This window comes from Vipera ursinii (assembly GCF_947247035.1).
Source record: "Vipera ursinii genome assembly, chromosome: Z".
Classification (NCBI taxonomy): Eukaryota; Metazoa; Chordata; class Lepidosauria; order Squamata; family Viperidae; genus Vipera; species Vipera ursinii.
In genome coordinates this window covers 102,823,186-102,846,059 of record NC_139517.1, presented here as the reverse complement: position 1 = coordinate 102,846,059, position 22,874 = coordinate 102,823,186, and the positions used below count along the sequence as shown (strand labels likewise).

Below are 22,874 nucleotides of genomic sequence, written 5' to 3'. Positions count from 1 at the left end.
GTGGCAAGAAGGTGACAAGCAACAGGGAGAAAGCAGAACTATTTAACTCATTTTTTGCATCTGTCTTTACACAAAGGAAAAAACAGTCCAACCTATCAAAAACAGTACCATAAAAAATAGAATAGAAACACAAGTTAAGATAGGCATCCAGCCTAGATGAGTTCAAATCACCAGGACCAGATGGATTACACCCCAAGGTTCTCAAGGAACTGGCAGATGTGATCTCAGAACCACTGAACTATATTTTTCAAAGATCCTGGAGCACTGGGGAACTATCAGAGGACTGGAAAAGAACTGATGTAGTTCCCATCTTCAAAAAAGGGGAAAAAATAGATCCAGGAAACTACAGACCTATCAGCCTGACCTCAATGCTTGGGAAGATTCTGGAAAAGATAATCAAACAAAGGTGCAAACAAAGACATTACTAAAAGCCAACATGGGTTTGTCAAAAACAGATCATGCCAGACAAATCTTATTGCTTCTTAGACTAAGTGACAAAATTAGTGGATCAGAGGAATGCTGTGGATATAATTTACTTGGACTTCAGTAAGGCATTTGATAAAGTAGATCACAACCTACTACTTGGTAAGATAGAAAAATGTGGGTTAGACAGCATCACCACCAGATGGATTCATAGCTGGCTGACCGGCCGTACTCAGTGCGTGGTCCTCAATGAAACTGCATCTACATGGAAGGAAGTGTGTAGTGGGGTGCCCCAGGGCTCTGTTCTGGGGCCCAGTGCTCTTCAACATCTTCATCAATGATTTGGATGAGGGGATAGATGGGGAACTCATTAAATTTGCAGACGACACCAAGTTGGCAGGAATAGCCAATACTCCAGAAGATAGGCTTAAGATACAGGAGGATCTGGACAGACTTGAACACCGGGTGCTATCTAACAAAATGAAATTCAATGGTGAAAAAATTAAGGTTCTACATTTAGGCAAGAAAAACCAAATGTACAGGTATAATATACGGGGTACCTTGCTCAATAGTAGTAACTGTGAGAGGGATCTCGGAGTCCTAGTGGACAATCACTTAAATATGAGCCAGCAGTATGCTGCAGCTGCCAAAAAAGCCAACACAGTGCTAGGCTGCATTAACAGAGGAATAGAATCAAGATCACGTGAAGTATTAATACCACTTTACAATGCCTTGGTAAGGCCACACTTGAAATACTGCATCCAGTTTTGGTCAGCAAGATGTAAAAAAGATGTAGAGACTCTAGACAGAGTACAGTGAAGAGGAACAAAGATTATTAGGGGACTGGAGGCTAAAACATATAAGGAACGGTTGCTGGAATTGGGTATGTGTAGTTTAATGAAGAGAAGGGTGAGGGGTGACATGATAGCAGTGTTCCAATATCTCAGGGGCTACCACAAAGAAGAGGGAGTCAAGCTATTCTCCAAAGCACCTGAAATCAGGACAAGAAGCAATGGATGGAAACTAGTCAAGGAGAGAAGCAACCTAGAACTAAGGAGAAACTTCCTGACAGTTAGAACAATTAACCAGTGGAACAACCTGCCTCCAGAAATGTTGAATGCTCCAACACTGGAAGTTTTTAAGAAGAGACTGGACAGCCATTTGTCTGAAATGGTATAGGGTTTCCTGCCTGAGCCGGGAGTTGGACTAGATGACCTCCAAGGTCCCTTCCAACTTTATTAGTATTATTAAAAGGACGGGAGGGAGAAAGGGGAGGGAGGAAAGTGAAGCAAAATGAAGCAAAGAAAAGGTGATGATTGTGGCAATGGTTTGTTTCTTCCTGCAGCCTGTTGTCTCCAATTGTACCGAGCCTACAGTATCCAAAATTCCCACAACCTGAAAACACCCTAAGGATAAAAACTGTATCCTGGTATTATTGTGTAAAACATTTAGGATTTTGCTTCCAATCAGTAAGTAAGTTAAAGAAAGGTTGTTTTGTTTAACATCATAACAATCCTAAATCATAAGATTTTCTTGTATGAAACGGCATAGAATTATCCTACATATAATTTCCAAAAATAATTATTAGTTGTCTGGTGATTTAGAATAAATAATCACAGTTATCCTGATCATAAATTAATTTATTCATTTTGAAATTCAAACATCTCATCTACAGTTTCCTTGATTTTTCTTTTTGCTTTGATAGTAGATTACTTTCTCCTGCCTACAAAACTGCCTTTCAGCTGGTTTAATTTCTGCCAATATAATAATGCATCCATTGTTTCTGCAGGAAGATATTATGTTTTGTTTCTAGAATTATTTTTGGCTTTATTATACACACACATACACACACTCTTTCTATAATATTCCTTTTAGCTCCAAATCAGAAAAGATGCAAAATAATTATTTTTTACATGTAACATGCATCCTTGATTTGTATTGATTTATTGCAGTGATTATGACAATCTATCAAGATTTTTTTCTGGATAATTAAATTTTCAAGTAAAATAAAAAATGTTGACAATACAAAACATGATAGTTAAAAGCAACACATAATCAGAATGCACTTTTAGTAACTTTTTTGTTAGTAAAACTTGAAACATCCATTAGCAATTAACATTTTTAAAAAATCTAAGAGCATTTAAATGTAAATACCAGCCATTAAGAACTTATAATTTTCAAGAGGCAGGATTTAAATTTAAATTTAAATCTCCTCTACTTCCATAATTAATAGTATCATTCCTTGGTTGCTGATTTCTGGAGGTAGAAATTTCCCATTAGTGTTGATTCTCTGTTCTATAACTCTAGAATCGCTTTTCTGTCCTCTGCTATACATAACACAGACTCACCATCCATATATTCAAAGCTCTCTACCTTCCATTTCTATATTCTTATAGCCCAACATAGGTGTTTGCTAGGTTTGCTCAACTAATCTTAACCATAGAAAGATTTTCTATCATTAAATATTTTTCCTGGTTGCCTCTCATGATGAACTTTTCCTAAACCTGGATTGCAAAATTCCAGATGATCACAAAATGTTAGCATAGGATGATTTTTTTATCTCTCTGTTGCCAAGACATGTTTTCCATTGACTCTATCATCTTCTTTGTGCCAATATGTGCTATGTAATTAATTTTAGACTAGACATCAGACCATTCCTCAGCATCAGACTTGGCTGATATTAATATTTTCTTAAGAATAGCACAAAATGCTACTCTTACAAAAGAGGTGCTCCTGTCTACAAATAGCATTTGGGTTGAAAACTAAATGCTTCAGTGTTGCAAATACCATATTACCCTTATCTATTCCTGAAGGCAGAACATAGACTAAGGAAGAGGGATGCAAGACAGCTGCTTAGTATATGAAACACTGCCATTCATTATTTCATTAAAAAATCACTCTCACTATAAACAGCCATCCCGATATGTCCACTATGGGATAGCAAGATACTCACCAAAAAGACTTTATAAATCATAAACTCTTTAAGAATTTCAAACATAATCAGCAGAAAATGTGGATTCTAATTCAATTTTTTTAGTAAAATACTTTTGACCAGCTTGTTTCTTATCCCAATATCAATATAGTATAAATATAAGTATTATTTATACTATTATTACAATCAACTGGTCACAAATTACCTTCATTTTCCACAATTACTAAAGCAAATTAAGCATTGAGAATTACAAGTTTATTTGCATTTTCCATGGCTTTACCGTAAATCAAAAACGGCATTAGAACCTCTATAAATACTGAAGAACAGGCCAAAAAAACAATGGGGAGTAGAATATAAATATTATCATTTTCCTCCCTCCAGCATATGTCAAAATCTGTCTGCACGTGAATGTTGTGCATTTGGAATACAAAGGTCTAGACAAGTTTTTTGGGGAAAGGGCAAGTCCCAACTCTGTTATAAAAGCCAACATCTCCTCTTTCATTTTCCTTACAGGCATAACGTTTAGAAAACTCAGTGAGTAGAAATTATTCCACTTTCCTAACATCTGAAACAGAATGCCATGATTTATGCTACAGATGGGAAATAAATGTGTCTGCACTTTTTACATTTTATGCTACATTTAAAATATATTGTGTATGTCCTCTTAAAGCAGATGTGTGTTCCAGAGTAAATCTTAAATAGTAGTTTTGCATTAATACTTTTATAAAGAGAGCAAAATATATAGGAGATTAGAATGTCTGAAAACTGAATATCACAGCCAGCTCTGTCCTGTACTACCATATCTGTGGTACCATAGATGGAGAGAATAGCTGCAAAAAAACCTGTATTCTATGAATAATCCAGGCAAGGTTTTAAATCCTCTCAAGGAATAACTGATTGGCTATGGGAAAGGAAAGGCCAGTTCAGTTTCTACACCATACTAAAGCCATGTCTCAAAATGTTGACACTGGCTCAGAAGAGAAAGTATACAAGGTAAAATTTACCTAACAGAATTCTTTTAAAATATTGTGACATTTTCTCAATAAAGACCTTAACTCTTAACTAAGCAATTTGCTTCCTAAGTTAATCATTTAAAACAATCTGTCATAAATTGAACTTTTTTTGCAATGCTATTTATAAAATTCTTCATCCATACCGTAGTATATGACTACCTAAAAATCTAAATTTGTTTGTTTGTTCTTATATCCTACCTTTATTATTTTTATAAATAAATAAAAGCAGTGAAGATATATAATATTCTTTCCTCCTATTTTGTCGAAATCTTTCAACTCTGGGCAAAATGCCCAAATAAAATCATAGATAGAGATTTTGTTTTGACAATGCTAATTATTTATTTGACCTCTGAAAACAGGCATAGGATAGAATCTTTTGTATTTCCTGCCTTAGACTTAATAAAAATGTAACTTTCTTAGTTTCTTAGTTTTCAGTTTCAAAACCTTCAAGAGCTCCTGTTTGGGTTGGGATTTAGAAGAACAGTTTTTTAAAATTTAAATATTACAGAAAAGCATTGTGGAAATCATATGCTCTAGGACAGGAATAGGGAACCTTGCTCTTTTATGACTTGTGGATTTCAATACCCAGATTACCTGAACCAGCAATGCTCAGGAATTCTTGGAGTTGAACTCCACAAGTCATAAAAAAGCCAAGGTTCCCTACCCATGCACTAGGAGAATTAAGTTACTAAGCACATTTGCCCTTCTTATTTATTCCAGGTATAGTGGTCAGTATTCTAAAGCTTAGTGCCATAGCACATGACTTGTGTCTAAAAGCACTCGGATTCAGTCTCTTGTCAATATTCTCAGTTATCCAACAATTCCAAGTTATTATTTAGATTAGCATGTTATACAGATGCTGAGATTTATGATGGAGTCAAACGTAACTCAAGTTCAATCCAGAAACAAGGTAAGTACTGGCAATAGATGGTGTTGGATCATTTTACTAATTATTCTAATTATATGGGTTTACTAATATCTGTGTTAAACTATTCAATTTCAGGGTTGTTCATAGACTTCCTTAATTGTTCCTTAGATGTCAGGGCATTGCTCAAATAGGTCTCTCACTGAACTATAAGCAATATGTTTGCAAACTCTAAGTAGAATCCTGATTAATTCTAAAAAGGTAAAGGTAAAGGGTCCCCCGCACATGCGTGCTAGTCGTTTCCAACTCTAGGGGCCGGTGCTCATCTCCGTTTCAAAGCCGAAGAGCCAGCGTTGGTCCGAGGACATCTCCATGGTCATGTGGCCGGCATGACTAGACACCAAAGGCGCACGGAACGCTGTTGCCTTCCCACCGTAGTGGTACCTATTTTTCTACTTCCATTTTTACGTGCTTTCGAACTGCTAGGTTGGCAGAAGCTGGGACGAGTAACAGGTGCTCACTCTGTTACGCGGCACTCGGGATTCGACCCGCCAAACTGCCGACCTGATCAACAAGCTCAGCGTCCTAACCCACTAAGCCACCACATCCCCTTGGTTAATTCTACCTAGTACTAATATTGCTGCAAACACAGAAACAAAAATCACTATACATTTATTTTTATTTTAGGTCCTTCACATTTATTTATTTTAGAGATATATTCTCCTTTTCCTCCAAGCATTCAAGATGGTATACATAGCACTTCTTAATTTGCCCAATTTTTCTTTGTGAAAATCACCAAGGCTGCTTCCATTATTAAAATGCATTTGGGGCTCATCAGTTAATGCTATGATTAGTATTTTTTTTAGAAAAAGATTAAAAAGATAACATATCTCACCAAGAAATATATTATTGTGCATGTTTGTGAAATTACCTTGCTCTGAAGATTCATGATTTGTTTTGCAAACACACTATCAATTGTAGCAGGCATTTGCTGATAGAATGAGTTAGAAAGTTCTTTCTTAGCCTTTGCTTTGTACTTTGCCTGGAGGGCAAGAGAAAAATAAAGTAACAATTATTTTTTACAGATTAAGATGATACTCATTAAGAAAGTTTCACATTAAATCTTTCAAAAATTAGATATAAAAGTAGATGTTTACCTAGCTAGGACCTAGACTAAATGCAGATTTGATTCTGCAGTTTCCATTCCACTATTAGAGTTATCTGTTTAGATAAGTATTTTTCAGCCTTGTTAAGATTCCGGATTTCAATTACAAGAGTTGCCTAGCTAACCATGCTGACTGGGGAATTCTGGGAGTTGAGTTGAGACATCTTAAAGTTGCCAAGGCTAAAAAACAATGGTTTAGAACACTGGTGTCAAACTCGCCACGTCATGTGATATGTCGCGACGTATTGCGACTCTTTTTGCATTGCCAGCAATGGGTTGGGCCCAGTTTTAGTATGATGAAACCAGCCCACGGGCTGGCAGTTTGACACACCTGGTTTAGAAAAATAGACCAAATTGGGTCCGTTTCTGTTTTTAAAAGCTACCATTTTCACAATGATAATGAATAAAATGAAACTAATTTGTCTTCTAATTTCTAAAACTACCTTTGAGAACAATTTAATCATTTCAACCAGCCCTCATAACATGAGCTTTTCTTAAATCCAGTTGCCTATCTAATCAATCAATACCGTATATTAAAACCTCAGCTCTATAAGGTCCATTTAAGTTGTTTGAGTTTCAGCTGAATGTACTATAATTGTGTTGCACAACAGCTAATTTTTAGATTAGCAGATATAAAATCTTTAAGCTTAACAATTTTAATGCACTTAAAAAACAAAATAATATTAATTACCTGCCCCATTTCTTTGAAAAGCTTTTTCAAAAAAAATTCAGAGTAAATGAATTACATTCTTATTCTTTTTATTCTTTAAATGTATTAAACAATGATGAAATCCAGCTAGGGAACTTGGGTTGTTAAATAGAAATGAAAATACTTTAAATAAAAAAAACACAATGCCACAGTTAAATTAAATATAAAGGGGGAAAATCACAGATGACTAAATATTCTAATACTGTCATTCTTTCAAACCTTATCAGGTCATGCCCTGAACACAATTTTTAATTCCATGTTAACTTTGGTCTCAATGATGGCATCATGTCATAAAAGTAAATTGACTAAATAGTATCATAATGTAATTCCATGAACTGTGTGACCCCTGACAAGCTGGGACTTAATCAGGAGGAGGCATAATGAAAGAAATACGAGAAAAGAGAAAAAGTGACTCTGTTCTTGTGATAAGTGCTACTTTGTAAATCATAGAACCATCAACCTAACAAACGAAGATTGCAAATGTTCTGCCTTACATCAGAAATAATAGCAGATATATTTTTCACATGTGTCAGCTGTGGAGTATCAGGCACAAATGTGCACGTGCCTTTTGATTTTTCATATTCTTCTTTATAATGGACCTAAAGAGGATAAAAAAGTGGGTTAAAAGAGGGAATAGAGAATAAAAGGAATTTTATTATGACAGGACTAAAGAAGAAAAAAGGAATATAACCTTGATTAATAATTCCTTATTAAAATGAAAGAGATGAATTTTTAATATAATTTAATTTTCACATTTTTCCGTAACTACAAGACCACCCAAGTTTAGGACAGCTAACAGATTTTAAATGACAGGAAAACTCATATAGATACAAGCCGTGAAGTATTCATAATTATGGCCATTTTATCTGTGTCACTGAAGCATTTTGCTGCAGTGGAATTGCTGTAAGGGGATTACCCTAATATTAAATCATGCATATAATTACTATAATGTGTCCCTTGAAAGAAGGAAACCTAACTTCATGGGATTCTCTTTCTTTGTTTACCATTCTGACAGCAAACTGAATGTCACAAATCTAGAATAAAAATATGATTTGTATCAAATAAAGCGGTACACTAACAGATGGAATAATTATTGAAGGAATTAATCTTCCACTGCAACTGACATGACTTTAAAGCCATTAGATGCTTGCTACTGCAATGGTAACTGGGTATGGACTGATGAGCATTTCTCTTTTTTCAATGTAAAAAATAAATCCTCACTCAAACTTTCTGTTTCCTCTGCAGCACTGCCTGTAACAAATAACAGGAGGGTTCAAACTGGAAGACAATATTGCAACACCACAACTCAAGCCCCATCCTTTCAATATATTCATTAGCATGTTGTTTATACATACAAAAGAGGCAAAGCTTGTGCTACCACACTGATTTCATCATTTTGACATAAGTAGCAAAATGCTGCAAATGTGACATTTGTCCTTGAGGTACAATGTATTAGTTTTACTATTCAGTGACAATATATTAATTGCAGTGCTCCCACGGTAGGGGAAGAAAATCAAGGCATATTTTAAATTCACCTCTAGATTAGTGGTGAACTTTAAAGAAACATATTTTGCCCTGTAGCTGAAATCTACCCCCTTCAGAGAATAAGATGCAAAAGTCAATGCTAGAAAAAGAGAGGGTAAGCAAGGACATATTAACATTTTTGTGATCGCCACTAAGATTGTGCTGGCTGAAATCCAACAAAGATCCATTAAGCCAGAGCAAAGAGCTTTGGAAAAATCAATGGCCTATGGGCAGAAAGCATTTCATGAACGGTGATTATTTGTTTCATATTATTCATACTAGTCCTGACAAGCTTCCAATTCTTTATAAGCAATAAATGCAAGAACAACAATCACTATCCTATCAGGCTCACTAAAGTACAGAATTATGTGAAGCAATTGCCATTGAAATTAATGGAACATGAAAAAAGGGAAGGAAGAAAGTAAATGCTACAGGCATTATTTATTATTGGGACTTATTTATTTATTATTGGGACTTATATGCCGCCCTATCTCCCGAAGGACTCAGGGTGGCTAACAATGAAATACAACAATACAAAAGTTAAAAAGAATTAAATTAACAGCACCAATAGAATAAATTAAAATTGGAGTTAAAAATTAAAAAAAACATTTTAAAATCCCTGTCATCAGTCCAGGTCAGCCTGAAGGAAAAGAAGTGTTTTAAGGCTGCAGCGAAAGGACCAGAGATCCGGGGCCATCCGGAGCTCAAGGGGAAGTTAGTTCCATAGGGCTGGCGCTCCCACAGAGAAGGCCCTCCCCCTGGGGGTCGCCAGCCGACATTGTCTTGCTGACGGTACCCTGAGGAGGCCCTCTCTGTGAGAACGTACTGGGCGATGGGAGATCGTTCCCGGCAGCAGACGGTCCTGCAAATATCCCGGGCCTAAGCCATGTAGGGCTTTAAAGGTAAGTACCAGCACCTTAAATCTCACCTGGAGGACAACCGGTAACCATGCAGGAGGGGTGTAATATGGGAGTATCGGGATGCTCCCATCACTACCCGCGCGGCCGCATTCTGCACCAGCTGGAGCCTCCGGGTAGTCTTCAAGGGCAGCCCCATGTAGAGAGCATTGCAGTAATCTATACGGGAGGTAATGAGTGCATGAGTGACCGTACGTAGGGCATCTCGGTCCAGACAACTGGCGCACCAGGAGAACCTGGGAAAATGCCCCCCTGGCCACGACTCCAATATGATTTTCAAAACTGAGTCGTGAATCCAGGAGGATGCCTAAATTGCGTGCCCTATCAACAGGAGGTAACACCTCTCCTCCCATAACCAATGATGGAACCTCTTGGACTAAATGAGATGCCGGTATGTAAAGCCACTCAGTCTTGGCCGGATTGAGCCAGAGCCTGTTCTTCCCCATCCAAATCCGTACCGCTTCCAGGCAACGGGACATCACGTTGAGGGCATCGCTGGGTTGGTTCGGGGTGGAGATGAAAAGCTGGGTATCATCAGAATATTGATGATACCTCACCCCAAAACCACAGATGATCTCACCCAGCGGCTTCATATAGATGTTGAACAGGAGGGGCGAGAGTACCGATCCCTGAGGCACCCCACAACTAAGGGGCCTAGGGGCTGACCTCTGCCCCCCTGCCAACACCGTCTGCGAACGGCCCAAGAGGTAGCAGGAGAACCACCGTAAAACGGTGCCTCCCACTCCCAACCCCTCAAGACATTGCAGCAAGATACCATGGTCGATGGTATCAAAAGCCACTGAGAGATCTAATAGGACCAAGACAGAGGAATAACCCCTATCTCGCGCCCGCCAGAGATCATCCACCAGCGCGAACAATGCCGTCTCCGTGCTGTACCTGGGCCTGAAACCCGATTGGTATGGATCCAGATACTCAGTTTCCTCCAGGACCAAAGGGAGCTGCCGTGCCACCACGCTCTCAACAACCTTCACAAGAAAGCGAAGGTTGGAGAGAGGACGAAAGTTATTTAAAATAGCTGGATCCAAGGCAGGTTTCTTGAGGAGGGGCCTTACCACCGCCTCTTTCAAGGCGGCAGGGAAGCACCCCTCACTCAAGGAAGCATTAATAACTGCTAGGAGCCAGCCTCATGTAACCTCCCGAGCCGCATAAACCAGCCAGGAGGGACACAGGTCCAACAAACACGTGGTAGCACTTAATTTCCCCATGATCCTGTCCACTTCATCAGGAGTCACAGGATCAAACTCTTCCCAAATGTTCTCGGCCAAACCCATCGTTTCCCCATTAAGTTGCTTATCAAGAAAAGTTTGCAGTATTGTTCCTCTATAACTATTAGCAGCTCTGCAATTCAGACTAAGGTCAAAGGTATGCCTTCCTATCCAAAGTGATGCCACATTGATGTGTTACAATGTCACACTTGCAAGCTCTGTCTTTTCATAGCTGTGATATGACATTGTATGCATATTTTATCACTTGTCACCCTCACCCTACACCTATAAGTAGTCTTAAATAGATGATCACAAATGGACTCAAATTTCTGCCATGTTGGTACAATCATAATGGACCAAACCCAATTTTATGACCACTTTTACCATGGTTGTTAAGTGAATCACCATGGTTATTAAGTGAATCCAGTTTCCCCAATCGACTTTGCTTATTGGAAGCCAGTTAGGAAGGCCACAGATTCACATGACCACAAGAACACTGTAATGTGAGCCAGTTGCTAAGCACCCAAATTGTAATCACATAACCACAAGGATTGTGTAACAGTCATAATTTCAAACCAACATTAAATGAATGATCATAAATCAAGGATTACTTGTGAAACTCTGGCTACACAAAGCTGGAGTCGGTACAAAACTATTCTCTTTCTAACAAAGATAAATTACAAACAACTCAAAACAGCAAAAACCCAAAGCAACATTGCATAAACCAAACAAGGATAATTGACAATCATATTTTCCGTTTGCTAAAGTATTCCCAATTAATCAAGTAATAACCACTCAATAAAACATAATAAAATTAAATTTAAATTAAATAGGTTAGACAAAAAATGGGAGGAATGCATGAATCTCTTGATTCTGCAATATTCATTTGAGGAAAATTACGAAAGAATTTGAATTATTTTAAAACTAATCCAAATAGTTTACTAAAACTTTTTAAACTGACATGAACAATGGTTTTCTTAACTATGTCTAAATTAAGTATATAAATTTAAAATTTTAGATTTTTTTAATGGTGTAATCATAATAAACAATTGAATTAGAAATACAACTGGCCAGAAGGAGATAATATTGCAAAGATCTGAAAGGTAGAATTCTTAAAACACCTAGAAGTATGTTAAATATCTTTCTCTTCAGCCAAAAAGATCCCAATATGCCAATGTGTTCTAAATAATCCAGGATAGGATAGGATAGGATAGGATAGGATAGGATAGGATAGGATAGGATAGGATAGGATAGAGGGAAAGGGTATAAGCCCAATTCCACAATATTATGGAAAAATACAGATGCTTTGAATAATACATTCAAAGTATACATATCTTACCCCATATTTAAGGTTTCCTAAATAGACATTTGTAAGTTCACTAACATGTTGTCTATTATCTATTGTCCCTGTCACATTTTAATTTTTTTTTCATTTTGCTTGTCTGAATTTGTAATTTTCATTGACAAATAAATAAAATAAAATACATAAAACATTTTCAGTATCAATTTTCATTTCTTGTTAGAGCAACAAATATATCTGAAGCAATATTTACATATCTAAATCTCAGAAAGGGTAGTAATGTTATCTAATTAATTTAACTAGTACTGAAAAACTTACTTACATTACTTATTATCTCTGTGCATTTTCTTGCAAGTTCCATGTTTTTATCCTCAATGACAGGTTTAAAGAATACCTAGGGGGAAAGTATTTGCAAAAGTAAGTGCAAATCAGAAAATAAATCTTTTCACACTTTAATGAATAGATCACATCCACCTACTGTTGCATCCTCCTCTTCTTCATCCTCCACCACTTCCTCATCTTCGTTCTTTGAAGATTCCTGAAAAATCATTCTCATTTTTTGTTCTTTTAGAAAGATGGCAAGGTTCAGTAATGAAGCAGCTTATGCCCTTTTCCATTTGAATTCCTTGTGTCACTCTGGTCTCATGGCTAGCTTCATCTCACTGAGGTTTCTTCCTTATTTAGGCAATACTTGAAAGTCTTATCTGAACAATGTTGCATGAAGTGAAAAGCATCAGATGTCCTTCGGGTAAACATTCTTGAAAAACAGCCTTCCCTAGCTTGATGCCCTTGAAATTTATTGACTCTTGAACTTCCTATAATTCCAAATAAGTAGAGCCAAAGATCATTTTTGGCATGACATAGGAACTGACCTCTTTAAAACAATAAATATTGTTTTGCAATTAGTTTAAATGACTGAAGATCTGTTTAATGAGGATATGAGTTACATAAATTATCAAACTTGAATAAAAATGAATTATTCAAATAAGATGGTTCACAAATCATTGGTAATTTGCTAAAGTTGGTACAGGTGGTCTTCAAGTTACAAACATATTTAGCCCAAAATGTCTGTTGCTAAGCGAAACAGTTAAGTGAATTTTGCCCCATTTTATAACCTTTCTTGCCACAGTTGTTAAGTAAATCACTGCAGTTGTTATGTTTGTAACACAGTTGTTAAGTGAATACGGGTTCCCCATTGACTTTGATTGTCAGAAGGTCATAAAAGGTGATAACCTAACCCTGGGACACTGCAACCATCATAAATATGAGTCAGTTGCCAAACATCTGACTATGGGGATACTACAATGTTTGTAAATGTGAAAAAAGTTCATCAGTTACTTTTTCAGTGATGTTGTAACTTCAAACTGTCACTAAATGAACTGCTGTAAGTCAAGGACTACCTGTAATCAGAGCTAAATCATTAGATAAGTTTATTAATGCTCTGCAAACTTTTTTTCCATTACAGAGAAGAGTTGCAAACATATAAACAAGCATTACTTTACAAATATTTCTATAAGTGTACTTGAATTGTTCAGTATCAAAGATTATTGTAGCAAAAGCTTACTTACATCATGACTTTATTTTCCTGTGAAAATATAACTTATTCATTTTTAATTAAGTCAATTTGATCATCTTAACAAGCAAACTGATTCTACACAAGGAAACCTAAATTCTTCTTAAATATATTATAATAATTCATAGAATGCAAGTTTTTCAGAATAACTTTGGTTCTGCAACTGGGATACCTGTTAAAAATGCTAGAGTATCCTGCATTGTTATCATAATTAAAATACCAGCTCCACTGCTCTCTCTCATTCAGATGAAACTGCTTAAGTCTGCTTATATTTATTTTTCTTTGAGACTGGCCTTCAGAATGAAGATATTATTCCAGAAAAGATTCAGTATATATTAGTGTTAACAGTGCAGTAACTTTTTTCTATCCATCTTATACATTCTTCCTCTCGCCTCATGATAAATTCAGTACAGTTTGCATGTTCATAAGTTAGTTGTTTCATTAATTCATGGAAGCATTGGATCTTATTGAAGTAATGTGATATACAATGAACTGAAAAATGTAATAGCTAGCAATAATTAAGCAAGAATTTAGGCTCCCTACTAAGAATAATTTTCAATAAATAAACATGGTTACCTTGACAACTGGGACAAGATGATAAATATGGCTCTTTTCTTCAGTCTCCTGAAAAACATAACCCTATCTATGCCTTATCAAATATCTATTTTATAATGTCAATATGACATTCCAAAAGAAAAACACTGCTGCAACTCTAACATACAGTTAAGGTATTAAATGTACAGCCTAAAAACTATTTGTGTAACTTTTTGTTTTTCATCTCCCACTTAGCATGTTTTGTTTTGAAAGTCCTTAATCAAAGTGCATGAAACATTATATTTCACAGCTGACAAACATCTGTTCAGGAATATATTTGGCATTGGCTTAAGATATTATAAACACCAAAAGTATTCTAACTGAGCAGATTTTTTTTCTCAAAATGGTGCTCCAAAATTCCTAAAAAGATTAAAGCTGAAGGGAATTTAACCCCTCTTTTTTAATGAACCATTTTCCTTTCAGAATTCTATTCCAATGTCTCATGAAACTTTATAGCAGGGATGTGTAGAAGAGGCATTTTCAATGAGGGGGCAAGGGGTTCAAAACGGTGGGCACCCACCCTGAAATCCAAAGAAGAGTTAAAATCACAAGAGTATGGCTGTCACTGGTTTACATAATTAAAACTGAAAGAAAGGTTTAAATTAGATTTAAAAATGTATGGGTTTACTTTGACTCTTGAAATTATACTGTGTGGTAACGATGAACTTGTGGACAAAGGGTTTAAAATTTATATTAAATTGTAACTGAAAATCATGTACTGTTGGTATTTAACGCCTGATAAATTATCAAGGATACATAAATTTCATAAATTTCAAATGTATATTGGAAATGTAAATGTAAAGAAAGAACTTTTTTATCATCTTTGGTGGAATTGTAATAAAACAGTATTGGGTAAGATTCATATTTTTATACAGAAGATTCTTAAAGTGAATATAAAAATCAAACTAGAGACTTTCATTTCAATGTTAATGGACAAAGAACTTGAAAAAAAATGGAACATTGCTGTTATATATGTTGATTGAAGCAAGAATGGTTTCTGCACAAAGATGGAAAGACACTGCTTTAATCAGAGAAAAGAGCTTTCGAATTTTGTTTCTGTTTGGTAACCATTGCTGGCTTTTGTGCTTGAGTTGAAAAAAAATGACACTTTGACTTTGGATTTTGCTGATTAGATAGTTTGTTGCTATAGAAATAGCTAGTACAGGGGTAGGCAACCTCGGCTCTTTTATGACTCATGGACTTCAAGTCCCAGAATTCCTGAGTCAGCATAAATAGTATTTGAACTGCCACAGTGTTTCTAATGCTTTTAAATTTAACAACAAAATCTGAAAATAAAGATTATAAAAGATTTCACAGCTGTATCCAATTGACTATCTTTAGGCTGAAGGTAAAAATTAGGGAATTTTCTAGTACTATAATATCAAAAAGAAAAGGGAATTGGCATAATTATTTATGCCACAGACACAAGGTATAATGAATCATGTTTGGGCTACAGAACACAATTATAAAAGCAAAAGAAAAATGTTTTTAAAAAGCAATTACTTAGAAGCCAGCATCATTTTTAAAGTATAGCATTGTAATTATTTCAATTCTTAAAGAACTATAATTGTAGTGCTAGAAATACATTATTTCATATCAAAATGTATAGGATACTCTAAACTAGAAAAGCAAAAGCAAAAATATTCCCAAAAATCTGTCAAAAAAGATAAATATTACATTTACATTTCAAAATATGAAAAACAAAATAGGTTTAATCATGGTAGGCTGGGAGAAGCTTTCATGAGGTAGATGAGAAGTTCAGAAGAGAAAAAACTAACTAACCTCAGTAGCAGGCTTTTCTGATTACTAAAAATTGTATGAATAGGAGAACAAAAGCCTAGATGAATATAAAGTTATTATGGTAAAATTAAAAATAAGGGAGAACAGATAAAAAGATATAAAATGCAATCCAAAATAAGCTACAAACTAAGAAGATAAATAGAATAGATTTTTTTTTCAAACCAGAAGTTTATTTATTAATGTTAACATATTCAGACATTCACCAGAAAGTTAATTTCCAGGAAGGCTAAGGGCATAACTGGGATGAGCTTTTATCACTATGATGATCTCATAGTTTGCCTTTCAAATATTTAAACAAAAAAAAAACCTAATGCAATGGCTGCTTGAATCTGTAACAGCAAGCTTTGTGGATTTTTCTAGAGCAAAAAGAGAGTTTTAAGTCTCAGCACAAGCCTGAAGATAATAACCTGTAAATCAAAATGCCAAGGGGCTTTGCCAGGAGACAGAAAAGTAGAGACGGGAACTAGGGGATTAGCCATATTGGACTTAATTCTCACTAACAGAGATGAAATGATAGAAGGTGTTGAAGCCACAGGAACCTTGCGGGGGGGGGGAGTGATCATGCAATATTCGAATTCAACATTATGCAACCGCAAGCAAAAGAACATAGTCAAACTAGACTTTAAGAGAGCTAATTTCAATAAACTTCAAGAGAGCTTGGGAAGGATTCCAGCCTAGATCAATACCAACAAAGGGGAAAAAAATAACAGCTCTCAAAACAAACCAGCATGGCTGCATAAAGAACTCTCTAATAAATAAAAAGGACAAGTATACAAAGTGGAAAGAGGGGCACATAACTAAGGCAGAATATCAGCAAATAGCCAGAGCCTACAAAGATGGAGGAAAGCTAAGGCTCAAAATGAACTAAGGCTTGAGACAAAAGTAAAAAATAACAAAAAAGCTTCTTTCAACATGTAAAAAACAAGAAAAAGGTTAAGGAAATGATTGGTCCATTAGTGGGGGAAAGTGGCAAGAAGATGACAAGCAAGAGGGAGAAAGCAGAACTATTTAACTCATTTTTGCATTTGTTTTTACACAAAGGGGAAAAACAGTCCATCCTATCAAAAACAGTACCATAAAAAACAGATTAGAAACACAATTTAAGATAGGCGACAAAATGGTAAGTGAGCACCTGTCCATCCTAAATGAGTTCAAATCACCAGGACTTGATGGATTACACCCCAAGGTACTGAAGGAACTGGCAGATGTGACCTCAGAACCACTGAACTATATTTTTCAAAGATCCTGGAACACTGGGGAACTACCAGAGGACTGGAATAGAGCTGAAGTAGTTCCCATCGTCAGAAAAGGAGGAAAAAATGTAACTACAAATGTATCAGCCTGAACTCAATGCCTGGGAAGATTCTGGAAAAGATAATCAAGCAACGAATCAGCGAATACCTAGAGGGCAAACAAAGACAAACCCAACATGGGGTTGTCAAAAACAGATCATGCCAGACAAACCATATTGCATTCTTTGACCAGGTGACAAAATTAGTGGACCAGAAGAAAGCTGTGGATATAATTTACTTGGACTTCAATAAGGTATTTGATAAAGTAGATCACAACCTACTACTTGATAAGACAGAAAAATGTGGGTTAGACAGCATCACCACCAGATGGATTCGTAGCTGGCTGACCGGCCGTACTCAGTGCATGGTACTCAATGGAACTGCATCTACATGGAAGGAAGTGTGTAGTGGGGTGCCCCAGGGCTCTGTTCTGGGCCCAGTGCTCTTCAACATCTTCATCAATGATTTGGATCAGGGGATAGATGGGGAACTCATCAGATATGCAGACAACGCCAAGCTGGCAAGAATAGCCAACACTCCAGAAGATAGACTTAAGCTACAGAAGGATTTTGACAGACTTGAACATAGGGCTCTTTCTAACAAAATGAAATTCAAAAGTGAAAAAAGTAAGGTTCCACAGTTAGACAAGAAAAACCAAATGCACAGCTTTGTATAGGTAGTACCTTGCTCAATAGTAGTGACTTTGAGAGGGATCTTGGAGTCCTAGTGGACAATCACTTAAATATGAGCCAGCAGTGTACTGCAGCAGCCAAAAAAGCCAACACAGTGCTAGGCTGCATTAATAGAATCAAGATCATGTGTAGTGTTAGTACCACTTTACAATGCCTTGGTAAGGCCACACTTGGAATACTATATCCAGTTTTGGTCACCAAGATGTTGAGACTCTAGAAAGAGTACAGAAACACTCAAATTGACTGGCACTAATGGTTGACATGGGTTGCTGCCAGCATCCTAGGTATCAGCCAGGTATCTCCTCAATTTGAGTGTTCAGTTGACTGAGTTTCATGTTTTATGAATAAAAGTTTTATAATAATAAAAAACTTGGAAGGGACCTTGGAGGTCTTCTAGTCCCGCTCAGGCAGGAAACCCTATATCATTTCAGACAAATGGTCATTATTATTATTATATTTGTTATTGTTATAAATATGTATACCCAAGATGTTGCTCAAGAATACTTTTATAAGCTTCTTTAGAATTTTGGATTAACTTGTGTTTTAATAAATTCTATTCTCCATTCACTGTTCCAATGAGTGTGCAGAAGCTAAACATCAATAATCAGTAATATAATCTTGTGGCACTTATTATGATTCTTTAGAACCAGCACTTTTAGATATGTACTTATTTTATGATATAGTTGTATTAAAATATTTGGGGGTAGTGAAGGAGGAAACAAGAAAAGAGCCAAGTTCTAATTTACAATCTAAATCAAATTTATGTAATACATAAAGAACTGGGCTGGATTTCCACTAGCCAGGTAAACAGATGCATGAGGATAATAAGCAGCAGAAAAGATTGTATGTCCTAAGCTATTCTGTACCACTTCTTCAGTACAGTAGAAGAGAACTATTCCATTGCCAGTGTTGAAAAAAGTCCTACTGTGAAACAAAGAAGTTTCTGTAGTTAGATGTGGGGCATACTACATATGCAAGGGCAGCTATGCATATGAAGTTACCTTATACATTTGTTATTATATTATCTGCTTTAGCAATGACTCCATGACTCTCAGATATAGGCTTTCCATTGACAACTACTTGCTTTTTAATGAGAAACATCAGTGATTGTACCTCACATAGAAATCATGTCTTACATGTAAAAGGTTTTATTAAGATCTTATAATAATTCAAAATGATTATGAACATGAAAGCTTTATGTAACACACTGCACAGTTTCAAAGGAGAGTAATTCTGTATTATTTTCATAACACCCACAAGACCCCAATTACAGACCCTAACCTGTATTTTCTGGAAGGCATAATTATGAGATATTTCTTTAAGTACACAAAATTGAAGACAACTTTGCTTCATAACCTAGCTGAAGCAATACACAATCTCAATTATGATATCATGAAATATATCATCAGGGTAACAATAGGGTAATGGCTGGTTCGGTACTGTTAGATGATTCATGCTAGCCTTTCCACTCACTTCTTGACTCTGCCTATCTTGAAACAGAGAAATGTGTTTGAGTTGAAGATATATTATAGTTCTCATTAGATTAAATGAAGGTCATTTGCCTTAGTAGGAAGCTACTCTTCTTAAAAACAAATTATTTTCCATTTTTTTGCAGCTCTTTGCCAATTCCTATCTTTACCATATCTTTGGAGCACCTTATGATCCTAAAATTAGACTCACATAACAGCAGTTCTTGTTTTGTTACAGTTTATGGGAAGGATGTGAAAAAATTTCCACTAATAATGTACAGCATAATACACTGTTTACAATGTTACAAAAATGTGATCAATCAGAAAACATATTTGTATCACTGATATTTATCATATGTTATATATTAAGTGAAATACATAATGGCTGTATTAAAATCTAGAAAGTCAGATTTATTTAGGATTCAGGAATTATTCACTTCTTTTTGTCAAGCTTTTAACTTAATTTTCAAATTGGGAAAAATTATGAAAAAATAAATAAAATTTAACCTAGGCTATAATATAAGGGAAAATTGTTATAAAAGTTTATAATGTATAATTAAATAAATAGATAAATATAATATTTATATTTTATATAAATATATAATATTAAACATTTATAAAAGACCCTGAAAATGTGATTCTTCCGGCAAACTTGGTACTCCAATTGGGAATCTGCCTGATGACTGAACTGTGTTTAGTTGGATCTTGCTTTTATTTATTTTTTAAGAGTTTATGTACACTACCCAATCACATGCAGTGAGATGACAAACATGTAAATTTGTTAGATAAATGAATGAATAATATATTTTATAGATGGTTCATAACCCTTTCAATAACTGCCAAGATAGAAAAAGCATATAAGAACAAATATTGGAAATGCCGTAACAAGTTGGAATAACATATGTATTGATAATGTAAAAAAACTCAAAAACACTGGAAACAACTAATCAAAATATTGTTTTAAAAAACCCTAAATATAAAACTGAAACTGAAATCACAGATATTTTTATTAGGTTTAATTCAGGAAATTATACCTAATTTAATAAATTAGAAAATTAATCAATGGAACATATTGCTATTTATTATATTGGCAACGATGCTGGAAAAGAGAAAGCTTGCCAACATCATTAGATTGGGAAACTCGAATTGATGAATATGCTACAATCAAAATTGTGTGAAAGCCCTAATAAGCAGGCATATACATAGAATGAAGGCTACTGCTAAGCTTGTAAGCCGCCCTGAGTCTTCGGAGAAGGGCGGGATATAAATGGAATTAAAATAAAATAAATAAAATATCTGTAATAGAATTTTAAAATCAAATTCAAGCACCACATTGCACAGCAAGTCAAATTTAGAACCTGGAATATGATTTCTAGGATTTAAATAGAAAGTACCAACAACCTTTAATGTTCAATAAAAGGTATAGATATACAAATGAAAGAGAAAAGAAGATAGTATGACCAGAAAATCTTTTCATAATATTTTTAATCTATATTCAGTACCTATTTTGTTTTTGGCTATTTTTCTTTTGATTTTCACTCCATCAACAATAAAAATATTTGGGTTTGTTTTTTTAAAAAAGAAGGGATAGAAGAGCTAATTCTGTTACTTCAGCTGAATATAATATTTTTGATCACTACTGTCTATTGAATAGATAAATAACTGGGCAACAGATGTCCTATTAATCCTAGAATAATTTATTTTTACTCCTCTGCTGTGGCTGTTTCTTCCATGTCACTAATAAATTTCTTTTCTTTTAACTAATATGAAGTATCTCCCAGGTATCAATTAAAATCACTTAAAAATAATTATCACAACAAAATAAGCCAAAATTCACACATAAGAAAAATATCTTTGGGTGCAAATATTCCTTAACGAACTATCACAAATGGTTGTGATTTTGGTTCCTATTCATGAGGTCATAAAGCAAGATGTTTGCCAAGCACTAATGCCAACTCAAGCCGGAAAGACATTAGTCAACCTTTTCACCGATTGTACCACTTTTAGTATACAGCAATATTCGAGTACCATCAGTCACCTAGCAAGGTGTCAATAACTTGATGACCAAAAAAAAAAAAGGGGGGGGGAAACTGATAAAGTACAGGTAGTCCTCGACTTACAACAGTTCACTTAGCAGTGGAAAGCAAGTGGTCAGCCCGGACCTTCAGTTCCCGGGGCACCAGAGCCCTGCAGCCCAACCCGCTTCCCCAAGGGGTTGCCTAGCTGCGCTTACCTCCTCCTTGAGGCTGCTGATGATGATACCTTCCTAAGAGCTCACAATTCAATAATACCAATGTTAACTTGAATTGCAACAAAGTTATGTCTGTGACAAAACAGAACAGAAAATTGCTTTGTCCTTTGAACTGGGGCATTTCCAACCAAATTGCCCTTCCTTCCTTCCTTCCTTCCTTCCTTCCTTCCTTCCTTCCTTCCTTCCTTCCCTGCTTTTTTGTTTTAAGCTGCCAGACACTCTGGACAGAGGTGGCAGCAGGCAGGCAGCAGTGGGCAGAGGCTTCACATTTTGACCTCTCCCCCATCATTGCCCCTGCACTCACCTCTCCCAGACCTGCACACATTCTCTCTCTCTCTCTCTCTCTCTCTCTCTCTCTCTCTCTCTCTCTCTCTCTCTCTCTCTCTCTCTGTGTGTGTGTGTGTGTGTATGTGTGTGTGTGCGTACACAGGAGCGGGTTTCACCCCTTGCAGCCCCGCACCCTCAACACAGACCTTCTGCAATGGCAGGCTGCAAACTAATGAAAGCTGTTTTTTTGGAGTCCTTGTTTCTTTTTCTCAACATGCTGCCAATCGCATCATGCCCTGCACACACACACACCCCGCAGCTCCTACTCCCAGCCCTGTGGAAGGCTGCAAGAAGCTCTATCTTCTCTCTCGTTCTTTTCCTCCCCAATGTCACAGCATTTTACAGTGTGAGGCTGCAAGGAGTGAGACCTCCCCATGCACGCACACATGCGTGTGCGCGCACACACACACACACACACACACATGCCCAGGTCTGGGAGAGGCAAGCTGAGAGCCACGCAAAGGCCCTTCAGGCACAGAGACAACAACAGGGGGAAAGGGGAGGGCTCAAAATGGGAAGCCTCTGCCCGGAGCTTCAGGCAGCTTTAAAAAATGAACCTGTGAAGCGCTCAGAAGGCAGTCTCTTTCCCAGATCCTTCCTTCCTTCCACCATTTCTTCCTTCCTCTCCTTGCTTCTCTTTCCTTCCTCCATGATCAGGAAGGATGACGGGAGGGGACAGATTGCCAGCGCTGCCAGTGGCCATGCTGCCGCTGGCCATAGCTATCCCATACAGGCAGGGGCAGTCCCGGTAAAAGAGAAGCCTGGTGGCTGCGGGGCTAGGTCAGCAAGCGGGTGTGGTGCT

The 22,874-nt window shown here is 36.3% G+C and overlaps 2 protein-coding genes across 3 annotated transcripts in view; both read right to left on the bottom strand.

Annotated features, from left to right (window-relative positions):
- Positions 1–12,624, bottom strand: part of LOC310649892 (uncharacterized protein) — a gene marked incomplete at its 5' end in the record, with an annotated part of 62,294 nt that extends 49,670 nt beyond the window's left edge. Inside the window, 4 exons of the mRNA XM_083378723.1 lie at positions 6,165–6,275; positions 7,602–7,706; positions 12,397–12,468; positions 12,553–12,624. Coding sequence (XP_083234849.1) covers positions 6,165–6,275; positions 7,602–7,706; positions 12,397–12,468; positions 12,553–12,624 — 360 coding nt within the window. The remainder of the gene's footprint in view (positions 1–6,164; positions 6,276–7,601; positions 7,707–12,396; positions 12,469–12,552) is intronic.
- Positions 1–22,874, bottom strand: part of LOC310649502 (LIM zinc-binding domain-containing Nebulette) — a 204,748-nt gene that overhangs the window by 87,267 nt on the left and 94,607 nt on the right. The gene's annotated exons all lie outside the window — the stretch shown is intronic.